General features: G+C 35.8%; 1 protein-coding gene across 1 annotated transcript in view; it reads right to left on the bottom strand.

Annotated features, from left to right (window-relative positions):
* Positions 1–12,518, bottom strand: part of ADAM23 (ADAM metallopeptidase domain 23) — a 78,492-nt gene that overhangs the window by 7,893 nt on the left and 58,081 nt on the right. The window contains exons 22-24 of the mRNA XM_059820612.1: positions 11,542–11,661; positions 10,393–10,561; positions 8,422–8,533 (exon numbers count right to left, since the gene is read on the bottom strand). Coding sequence (XP_059676595.1) covers positions 8,422–8,533; positions 10,393–10,561; positions 11,542–11,661 — 401 coding nt within the window. The remainder of the gene's footprint in view (positions 1–8,421; positions 8,534–10,392; positions 10,562–11,541; positions 11,662–12,518) is intronic.

Below are 12,518 nucleotides of genomic sequence, written 5' to 3'. Positions count from 1 at the left end.
ATATTTGTGAATAATTTCCTTTAAGTCAAGGAAAGGTATAAATGCTGCATGTTTTATGACTACGGAAAATGAGAAGAAAAAAAAATAAAAATCAAAAAGCCTAACTTTTTTTCACGGAGATCCTGAAAGGTGGTAGATATTTTAATTTGAGCTGAGAGCATCTAGCAGCACTTGCTAATCAGAATCCAAACTCCCTACAGTTACGTCAATGCTAAATTTACAAACAATTGTTTGACAAAAGCAAAGGATTATATAATAAGGAATGAAAGTTGAAATAAAAGCTGTATTCCCATTAAGCTTTCCAAACATCAAAGCACCACTTCATCATTCTCAAGAAGCTACTTTACAACGAAGTGAGGAAGGGTGGAGCACGAAAAATGAGCAACAAAAAGAAGCAGCACAAAATATGTGCAATTTTCTGAAGAGGGCAAGAGAACACCTAAGAAAGATATTCATAATTGACCCTTAAGTGCTCTGTTTACACAGGGTGGAGGAAAACTGACAATGGGCTTGAGTAACATTTTAATTGCTCTGTACAAAAACTTCCTGTTGAGCAGTCTTTGATGTAAAGCCAATTGCATCTGAGCTCAAGGCAAAATGAAACCAATCCAACAGTTCTTTTGCAGTATATTGCACACTTTTTGTTTAAACATTTACATATCCAGGAATAGCCTTCAAAAACAGTTCTTACCTCCTACCCCAGTCTCCCCAAACCAATGCTTCTACACAGCAACCGAAATTTTCCTATTTTAAATGTTCTGAAACTGAGTTTGGAAAACTGCCACACAGCTAACATACATAAGGAAGAAAAAGGAGCAGCCAAAGATCAGCAAAGTAAAGAGCAAGGGCAGCTGCAACAACTGGAAGTAGGTCGGTATTACAAAACCTTCTGCCCAGTCCCAGACGCTACAGTAAGTACGTGCCCTAAGTTTTAAAATCTACCGCAGCAACCTAACTTCACAGCATTCGTTACACATTTCCCATAACGGTGCTTTTGGAGATCAGATTAGCTAAAAGAAAACCAAGCTTTAGAAATTGCTTCCTGCAATTCCTACACAAAGAGTATTCAGGAATAGTAATAAAAGATTTAGACTGAAAAGAATTATAGTGAGCTTTACAGATATGAGCAGTGCACAAATTTGACAACAATAATCAAAAGGCAATTTTTCACAATTTGGAAGAACATATCTTATTTGGACTTACCTTTAAAGTCACACCTGGCTCAAATCAACAGAAGTGAGCACAGCATTATTTTCCCGATTAAGGCTTGCTTTCAACAGCAGCCTAATGATCTACTGCATCTGACTCAGACCTATGGCTTACTCTGGATTTTATCAAATGATTGCACACAACAAAAGACTGAAAACACAGCAAATAATTTATCTGTTATAAATTTTAGAAGCCTGGAAAAATTCTAAAGCTGATTTCTTTCTAGCCATAGAATGCTATCTTCCCACAAAAGAGGTACTATACTGTTTCCAGCACAAATCCAAAACACAGCCCCATACAAGCTACTATACAGAAAATTTAACTCTACCCCAGCCAAAACCAGCGATAGTAATATAGTCATAACTTAGATAAGGAAGTACCAAATGGCTACTTTTCTACATCTCTCTTCTATGTTCCCTGGTTGCTAAATGTTCGGGGGGGGGGTGGGGGGGGGTGGGAGAATATTTCATAGTGCACATCCATTCAACAAACAGCAGTTTGTTCTTTCAATACAGGAATCAATATTGGTTTTATGTACTACAAATATGGAATAATTCAATCAAAATTTAGAGAGAAGAGAATAATATACAAAACAATTAGGTTCAGTTAATAGAAAAGTTACTAAAATTATGTTAAATAATAAATGGGTCCTGACAAAAACACTTTTCGGATCTGACCCAATTTTATAAAGTGTCAGTGACTAAAGAAGTGATGTTCATTTTTAACACAAAAAAAACCCCTGAAAATCAAATGCCTGTGAGAATTAGGCTATCTGCTAGAGAGAGCCTAAGAGCAGAGTAAATGATAGATGGCTGTGGATAAAGGCATGTCCACTCCTCTGGAATAATTTTTAAAGTGTTTCTCGGTATGCTGGGAGTGGCAGTTCCTATGAATGCAGAGAAACTGAGGCTACATTCAGGGTAAAATCTCACTGATAATCAACAAGACTATAATCTCATTTCTGACTTCAATATAAAAACAAAGCTGGTGGAATACTTATGATTACTAAACAGCAACCACTTGTTTACCAGAACAGAGTCCTCCAATTAGTGAATTCCAGTTTCAAAATACAGAGATTTAAGAGGATTATTGGTAAGCTGTTTTAAGACTGTAATAGACTGTGAACATAAAAGTACTTAACAATGGGACTACTTTTAGATGTTACACCTTACCTTAAAGATGTATGCCTTATGTTTTATTAAGCATTATCAAGGAAATTATTAATAAATCAGAATTTTGCTACCAGTATAGAGCTCACTTTGCATCAGCTCATTTTAGTTAGTGACATTTATGACGAAAAGTATAAATCAGTAAGTTTCAGTTAAATAACATTCCTTAGTCACTGGACTCTGATGCTTTGCATAAATACACACAAACCGAAAGTAAGAGGAAGGTTTTAACAACCTCCGTACTGCGGGGTCATTTTCCATCCAGACTATCACAAGATGCAACACTTCTGGTACACTTGTTCTTTCCGCCATAGTACTGCTATAACCTGCAGACACAGATTTGTCAGGAGGAAGCTCCTGCAACTAACTGCTCCGTAGCTGCCTGGCACACCACCCTTTCCTACAAGGTGCCATCTGCTTTGGCATGGCTATCGTATCATCTCTAGTTATCTCTTAGGACTCTGATACAAATCCTGCTGAAGGTGTTGAAACAGAACACACATTCAGGGGACTTCAGACTATTCCCTACATCATCATCATCAGACAGATTCTACAAGAATTAATATATATTGCTTTGAAACTCTGCTAGTTGTAGAAGAGACAAGTTTCCTGCAGATTGTCCTGCAGGTAACAACATACTGTGGTGGTTTGATGTTTTCTTTTCTTGCCTGTCACTTTGCCAGCCAAATCCTCTGGTTTAAGTTATCAAAGCTAAGTATCCATTTTAGGATGAAATCTGGAAAAAAACGACTCTGCCATTTCATCCCCCATGATTACTGAAATAAACTCATAAAGCATTAAGAAACTAAAGTTATTTCAGCACTTTGAAGAAAAGTTTGCAATTTGCAAGTGAAGGGGCGAAGAAAGAGGAATAAGGGCAGGACCTGGCATCAGGTTGTGATGAACACAACCTCCCCTGCAGCCACTGATGGTAACAGTCACCAGGGCCTGGAGGGCGTTGGGAACAGAGACAGTATTTGTGTTCCCCACTTGCTTTCTTTAAACCAAGCAACAAAAAGTAGCAGCAGCTTGCCTTGAATGCGCATTTATATCTGAAGGAACCAGAGGACAGAGAAAAGACTGATGGGATCCAGGAAAGAAGAATGGATAGAAACAAAAGGAAGAATTAGTCAGGTAGTGAGTGATAAGAGGAGAGGAAAGGTGAAGAAAAGCTGGAATTAGAGCAGCAGGATACAGGAGCAAGAACAAATGGTCAGGGACGTTGATCAGAGCCGAGTGGATTGAGACAGCAGGTAAGGGAAGATAAAATCAGAAGGGTACAAGGCAGAATGTAAGCAAAACGCAAATGGTCCTCAACCTGTAGGTAAATTCTCAGCTCCAGAATCTGGGTCCCAAACTTCTGCAATCTTCACAGTCTTCAGTTTTTAGCAAACAGCTGTAAAAGCCACCAGTAAAACACCAATCTGATCTTTCTCAAGCAAATGATATATTACCTTCTTCCTTCTATTTGTTTTTTATTAGTTGTCCTCTGTGAGAGGACAATCTCTAAGATGAGTTTCATGTAACAGTCCAGTTCAGCAAAAGCTAAAAAGGTTATATCTAGGGCTGCAAACTCAGACGCACAAAAAGCTGCCTACCAGAAAACTGTTTATGCAGCCTTAATTAGAACTGTACATGAATGCTTTTTCATTTTTTGATTAGAAATCACAAACTGTCTTGTTATGATTCCCCCTTTCAGAGAGATGGCACTCACACGACAGAGGTAACATATAGTATTAGAAACACAGTGAAGTTGGAAATCTCAGAAGAGCAGAATGACAGTAATTTATCCTGTAGTTTGCACAGTGAATGCAGAATGAAGAGAGTTCTTATATGGGCATTTTTATATGTGTATATATACATACACACACGCACATATATAAATCAGATAGCCACTGTTAAAATTGAGGTAGTGGGCTAACACTTAAGATTACAGTTTCCTAAAATTATGAAAAGACAATAAAAATTGCTCATACATATTCTTTATATATGAATTCTCTACTTCAGCATTCTACTGCCTTGAGGTAACAGAATCCTAGCAACAGAACATTCAGAAACTTTATTGTAAGACTAGCTGTCTATACTACCATCATCAGCTTCCTAGCTAGATCATGTGACCCGTTACTAGACTGAAAGCCCCGTAGATTGTAATAAACAATTTCTGCATTTTATGAAATATTCATCTATTTTGCAAAATAGTCACTAACTTTCATTTTTCCCCATTATTTTGATAATTTGGTATAATGGAAACATTTAGACATTTAATTTTACTGTGACAATGTAAAAATTCACAAACTTATTGTTTTATGCCCCACATTATCCCAGACAGGAGAAGGTTCAACACTGCATGAGCAAACCACATGACACAGACACAGTCAAATCACACGACAAATACGGTCACCACATGACAAAGCTAACGGGGAAATACACAGAGGGCTCAGGTGCACACGGTTACCTCACACACTAGGCACCAAACATAAAACTCAAACTAAGAAAAATGCTTACTCTATTCCCCACCCTGTTCCTCCAAAAATCACCCCCAAGGCCAGAATGGTCCCTGCCACTGCACCTATTAGCCTGTTAGTGGCCATGCTCACTGTGTGGAGGGAAAAGGGAAGATTTTTTTAAGGAAATGATCACATATATGTCTGAAATGAAAACATGAAATAATTCCTCAAAGGAATATTTACTTTACAATCCATTGTCAGATAAACAACCTGCTAACAAACTTTTATTTATCAAACACTGTAGCTTTAAAAATTCTGAAATGAGCTATATTTGGTTTCCTTTGAATGCTTGCAAATACTTCAATAAGAAATCTTCCTGTAAATGTAAGACTATTCCTTTTAGCTTGTGATTCTACTATTTACTTAAAAAGGGAATATCATCAACCTACTGCTTATTTAAAACAGCCAACATGTAAATAAGTCACCAATAAGAAAACTTCCTTTTGATCACCAGAAACTTACTGTATCCATAATCCAACTAAGCAAATGAAAACTGTTTGGAAACAGTTCCATTGCAGGAAAAAAAACCAACCAAAAACTTTTTAATTCATTCCTTTACTAGTTAGTGATATTTCCCTTTGTTACTGCATTTATCAATAGGACTCTCTATTTATCTATATGACCTAAAGACAGGTAACACCTTTTAAAAGGAAAAAACCTACCCTAGAAATGTGCTTCAGGTAACACCCTGGCAATTTCAATATGTTCAGTTAGTTTCTCTTAAGACAGTGAGGCCTTATTTTTCATTTTTTAAGGGAACTCTTTTGAGAAAAAACGTCTATACATTTCCTAGGTTAAAGACTGAAAGCTTGATAGATTCATTGAGTCATAATAGACCACAAGCAAACAGCTGAATTCCCTGTCTAATGGGTACTTTTCCAAAGAACAAAAACTTTATAGTCTTCATGCTGAATAAAGTCTGTTTTGAAATGTTTTTCCTGTTTCATAAATATACACAAACACACACACACACACACACTTGAGACATAAGTTTTATAGTAAAAAAACAAACAAACACTATTCCACTAGTCAAACAAAGGCCTAATTCTGCAAATGAAATCGCAAAGGAAGAATCTTGCGTGCATGTGTAGTCCTACCGATTTCAAAACTACTAGCCAACACTCTAAAGTAATTCAAAGTTTCTGCAGTAGCCAAAAACTAACAGCAAGAACTCTTCATCTTCCCAAAACTGCTAGCATGCTGTGTAGGTCTGCTAGTACAGGATACAGTAGGTTGTTGAGTTTAGAGTAATTCAAGACTCATGTATTAATACCAACATAATTAAGGACCACTAATTTTTTAAATCCTGAAACACAGTATGGAGCCAAAAGCAATTGATGGATGATGGAAAGGTCTGAAAAGTGCAGCAGAAGTAGCAGTCAATTGTCATAACAATATATAAATAAATAGCAATACTTCCTAGCTATACATGCTGTAATTGTAATAAGAAAAATGCTTAGATTTATGGTGTGAAAAATCTTAAATCTATTAGGTGAATTTTCATCATGAGTGTCCTGTTTCTGAAGTGTAACAAGACTCAAATTTAGGGCTAAGGAAAAACAAGTATTTTGGTTTCTGTCTCACACTTGTAAGCTGGCATATGACATAAGAAGTACTGGTAACAAGGGGAAAAAACTTAAAGTACTTTAGTACACTGGATCTTTACAATACAGAAAACCACTTCTGTATTCTTCTGACACCTTCTCACAAAGGAATTCCCCTATTAGCACACCAAAAGACATTATAGTAGCTGTCAGTGTTCAGGCTCCTCAGTTCATTTCTAGGTGATTCAACATCAATAAATTACTATAACAACATAAGTAAAAATAATCCATCTTTTGAAATCATTGAGCCAGCTTGTGCAAAAACATATTCTGCCTTTTTACAGAGGACTCCACCGAAAAATGCAGTCTAAACTTTATGTCTCTACCTACTGGCAGAAATCCATGCACATACTATTTATTTAACACTTTTCCCCAGAATATTTCAGTGTTGACATATTAGTTTTCATAAAGGTATTTCCATTCTGAATTAGATGAGTTAATCTGAATTACAAAAATCTAGCCAAGATAAGTGTACCTTCTGTGTTGCCTTTCCTATAGACCTTTTTACAGAGGAGGGAATTATTTGTTACCTACAGAATTTGGAAATGAGCAATATAAAATTCATGTACTCTCAATGTCACAACTGTAAATACTGCTCTCCTCTTCCACACACGAAAAGAAGTAACCAGCTCTATAGTGCTGTTCTCCACTATTTTTTTAAGACTCTGTAAGCAGCATTCCACAGTAAGGAAGGTTTTTATGGGAAATGAAATGAGAAGTAGCTTTGTAAGACAGGGTACAAACCAGGCAGCTCTACAATGAACAGTGGTGGGGTTAGACTCCAGGAAGCACCTGCACAGATTCCCTAATACAAATTTGGACTGTTCTAGAGAGCCTCCCTCACAGTGGTAACTTGTTTTAAGATGATGTCTCCAACAGTTCTGGTTAAAGGTCTACTGGAACCATTCTGCTAAGAGGAAAAAGAATAAGGCACACAAGACAGAACTAGAGCCATTCTGGAGGGACATACCAAAATCCCGTCCTCCCTTGAAACCTTGGATATTTTAAAGAGTAATCAATTAGAGTCTGAGCTCTAAGGACTACTTTTTTAAACAACTCTATCTTCTTTCCATCAGCCTTGTATAAGGGACAGAAGAACCTGGAACTGGAACATAGCAAAAAAATTTTGTTTGGGTTTCTCAGTTGTTTATTGGGAAATTTATCTGTAAATGCGTAACACTGGATAAATATAGTCTGATGTTGGACAATGTCCTGATGACAGGAAAGGCAAAAAAATTGGACAGCACAATCCAAAGAAATTCTTTGGCAGAGAGTTAGAGAGAATCTCAAGTGCTTTTCTTCCTCTTTGAAAAACTTTTTTGATTAATTATTTCCTCAATAGATCCTCTTTGTATTTATACTTCATATGCAGTTGAAATACCTACTAAATACATAGGAGTAAGCAATAATAGTCGTAAGAATAATGTAAGTCCTTAAAATCTTAATTTATTTCTTTTTCCTCCCATTGAAATCTGATTTCAAAGAATCAAAGTTTTTTTCAGCAGGGACATTCCACCTTTGCCTTTTTTATGCCATGGCTCTCTGAATTAGCAGAGAACAACTAAGGGAACTGGAAATCTCTAGTAAAACATAAATAATTATTATAGAAATAATAAGAGCTATACTTAGTCAGATTCCAATCACAAAGAAAATGATCGTAAAAAATAGAGAATAAGGGATGAAGGAAAAAACAGAAAGTACATACCATTACCTATTGAAATCTTCCCCAAATTTAGGTTAGAAAAATATAAGTTTCATCAATTCTCAAAGCAGAAAGACCTACTTAATCTACATGAAGCAGAATTTTACTGTCCGGATCTAAGCAGGATTGCACAATATTATTATCTTTCTATATGCTAATTCTACTGCCATGTATCAACAGAAAAATGCCATAAATACTTGAAAGAACATCAAAACTGAAATCACACAAACCCTTGGGTCCTTCATCCTTCTTGCTACCAGTATCCCTGATAGGATCATCAATACTGCAGTCTGTCCCAGCCCAGGAGAAATTACAAATGCAAGTGGCCTCATTACTACACACCTGGAGAAGAAAATAAATGACAACAGTTGGTTTTTAACTACAATTGATGAAGTTTATTTAACATGTAAATTAGGTATTTAATTCACAGTATAAAACTTACCCATTTATATATTGTAACAATAGAATAATACACCAGTAACTTGAAAGTTTGCTTTAACCCTCTAAATACACTCAGATGCTAGGAAAACCAGAAGTGTTCCCAGTGGTTCCATTATCCCTTGCACTACACACCTGCATAGGATGTAAAAAAATAACAGAAACTCTCATCCAAAAAAACTAGTTAGATCTAACTAGACTAGTTAGATCTTCACTAACCAACTATCTAGACTTTGAACCTGGATGTCAAGGTTCAAGACACGGTCATGCTTTACAACCTCTCATTTACAGCTTCCTCCCAAGAGCAAGAAAATAGTAAGAAAAAAATAGAAGAAAAAATAGTAAGATTTTCATTGGTTTTGTCATCATTTTTTTCTAAGCAGCAATGAGGAGTGCTTGCTTATCTTCTAGAAAGAGAGGAAATAGTTCTTCCTAAGTCTACATTTAGTTGAATGACCTCTAAAAAGGACTTAGGACTCACTAAAATTGGCAGTACATTTATCAGATACAAGAAAACCTATCCAACTGACAAAATCTAAAATATTGTATAAATAGTGAAAGTTAATAGCTATAAACTTTCCATATGAAAAAGAATATGGAATGTGTTGCTAGAAGAGGTTACTAAGGAAAAAGCATGACATGAGAAATAGACACAAAACAAAGAATGAAGTTTTGATTGTGGGACTAGAACTGAACTCAGTCATTAGGCATCAGCTAGTAATGTCTTTTGGACACTGGAACATAATGTCAAAAAACCCAGTAATGATTACAAGTAGTATATGTGATTTTTTTAATTTAACTTTTATCTCATTCTGCCTCTTAAAAGTATTCACTGAAGAATCTTATCTAAGAAGCTGAAGATAAATACATCTTATGGCAGGACTGATCAACTGTAGTACTCTCTTAAAATTATGAATTGGAATAATCCAAAGCAAAACAAAAAAGGTAACATAGTTCTCTCACTACTTATGCCACTCTCCAAAAGTACCAAGATGATTTCTAGATCTCCCAGATCCTTTACTTTCCAGTTTTAAATTTCTTCTTCTTGATTTTGAACCTAACCCTCTTCTTTGAAGCACTCAAATTCATCTTCAATTAAACATAACAAGAAGAAAAAAAAAAAACCCTTCTTGTATAAAGTCTAGCCCCTTAGGCAAGTATCTGTCCACTGAATCCCACAGTGGAAAGGTTTTATCAGTATTACAAGACATGGAACAGTGAATCTGTTCATCAAAACATACCTAACATCTTAGACAAATGGACTTACGGGTACAATAACAGAATATAATGTGCCTGAATGTGAAATGATACTCTTTGCATCTGTTCAAGAAGAATATATCATCTCTGTTGAGGTCCAACAGTTTAAAATTTTAATTAAGTCATGAGGTATAACTCCATGAACACAGGACCAACTTTATAAAGGTGTTAGTAGGCAGGAGAAAGTTTAACTGAAGATGGCAAGTAGCTTGAAATATGGGTAGTACATTACAGAAGTCTTTAATAACTGATGTCAAAGCTCTTTCTTGCTAGTAATGAAAACAACACTTTGGATATAATTGCAGAGCTAATTTGACAACTTTGCTTTCTAAAATTTTATCTATGCTTCATAGAATGGCAGTCTTCCCCTGAATCTAACATTTGTGTTTCCAGATCAGCAGGTCTTAGGAACACTTTCAGGTAGAGAACTCCACAGAGTACATTAAGATCAGATATAGCACAGAGAGCTGGAGAAGCTTAGCTGCTAACTCCCAATACAGACTCACCCCATGACCGGAACAGACTTTTGCATTAGAGCCAATGGGACAGCTGCTTATGTTCAAGGACTGAATCGGCAGGCACTTTTTGTCCAGACACATCATGTGAGGTCCACATGGAGCTCCATCCTCCACATAACCTAAATCTGTATCATCATCTAAAAGAACATGAGCACCACTAGGAGAAATAAGTTTTAAGATGCTATTAGTATTATGACTGGAGTCTTTTGAAAATATTAAAATTGTTAGTGTAGATACTGAAAGCCTCATACCTTTCTCTCATTCAAGCATACAGACAGATTGAACAAAATTATGAAGTTTTTCTGCCTGTCCACAGCATTGACAAGGTGTTCCAGTTGTCAGACTACAAAGAAGTCTAGGTAATGACCTAAATACTCAAAAAGTGCACCTTAGGCTTTGGGGGTTTTTTAACAGCCTGTGATGGGCTGTGGTTTTTTCTTTTTTTCCTCCTCTTCCCGCCTCCCCCCTACCCAGTGCTGTGAAAAATGTTAAAAAACTAACTTCCCATGCGATGACATTTACATAAAAATACTAGTGGAATAATAGAAGAGTTAAGAATAATTGTTCACTCAGGACCTAACTATGTAAGAGAGTATTCTTAGCATGACAGCAATGTTGCCAATGTCTTTAAAATACAAACTGAGTATTGTGCATAATAGACTAAAACCCATCTACCTGCCCATTAATTGAACTGTAGCTTAACATCTTATCCTGCCACAACTCTTCAGTTTCCTCCCTCTCAGCCTTCACTCCCCTACAGCCATTTCTCTGAGGATATAACACTCAAAAATGTTATGCTTTATATATGGGTCTTCGGCAATTACAGACCTTCCCCGCCCGCCCACCTGCCCCCCCACCCCGAAAAATATAATACTGAGCATTAAACTCTGACTGTGAAGTTCTGCTACTGGAGAGATCAGACAGAGTAATCAGGAGGATAACCCACATTTCTCCCTCTTTACATGTGGAATATTAGCCTTTTAATTTTTTTTAATAAAAAGAAATACCACTCAGAATAACTATTTTGCTCTAAGATATTAATTGCCTAAAAATTGTATAATTTTACATTTATGTTTATGTTAATTCAATTAGGTTTGACAAAGCAAAATCATGTTGGAACACTGCATTATCTTTTACCTGCAGTCCACTATTCGTCCTTGATGATAAAAAGAATTTGGGATAATTTCTCCTTGAACTTGACCAACTCGTGGAACTCTAGTAAGATTAGTACAAAGCAAAAAGCCACAGAAAACATCACTGTAAAATGAAAACATAAATTAAAAAGTTACGGGAATAATACAAAGTAAACTTACAAAAAAGAAAGAGTGGCAATGATGCCACTGATCACATTAAGTAATATATTACCATAAGCCGCATGATAGACTTTCACAGTACAAGCCTGGAAATAAAATATTATTTTATAAAATGACAAAAGGCAGAAACAAGTAATCATTCTAATGCACCAGTGAATGTTCACATCAACAAAAAAAATTATCTGTGCTCTAAATACAATACAGTACAATTAAGAGGAGCCAAATTGTACAAAGCTTTGTCATATTCAGGCTAAATTACATTTCCCTCTCTCTAAAAGCCTGGACGCCATACATTAATGTGAAGTTTGAATTTTTAATTGTATTTTATTTCCCTTGCAGGACAACAGAACCATAATAAGAATCGTTAGCATGCAGTTTGTGTGCCTGCCTGAATTTTGGTAAATAATCTGCTTTGTTTGATGTTATTTTGTATGTATAATCTTCAACAGAAGGATATCAGCTTAAAACTTCCCTCTCTTATGCTAATTGTCCTAAGTCATAGAAGCAACGGGATGAATGCTGGAAATAGTATTTGTTAAAATTGCAAAAATTTTAAATGGCCCTTCAGCTAGACCATTTTTCTCCATCTCTCTACTGATCAAGAAAAGCTTTTCTACAAATGAGGTTTTTAAGATACGTATCAGAACAACACTAAATATATAAAAAAAAAAATCCATTAAACAACTTCCTTGCTTATGATCTTATCTGAAAAGTGAATCACATAATCTGCTCCCCCAAAAAAATGCCACTTGACAAACATCAGATAGTCAAAGAAGGAAAATACCATTCTGAGACTGAAAT

This window comes from Gavia stellata, chromosome 8 (genome assembly GCF_030936135.1).
Source record: "Gavia stellata isolate bGavSte3 chromosome 8, bGavSte3.hap2, whole genome shotgun sequence".
Lineage (NCBI taxonomy): Eukaryota > Metazoa > Chordata > Aves > Gaviiformes > Gaviidae > Gavia > Gavia stellata.
Note: the sequence above shows the minus strand (reverse complement) of the source record. Positions and strands in the feature narration are given on the sequence as shown.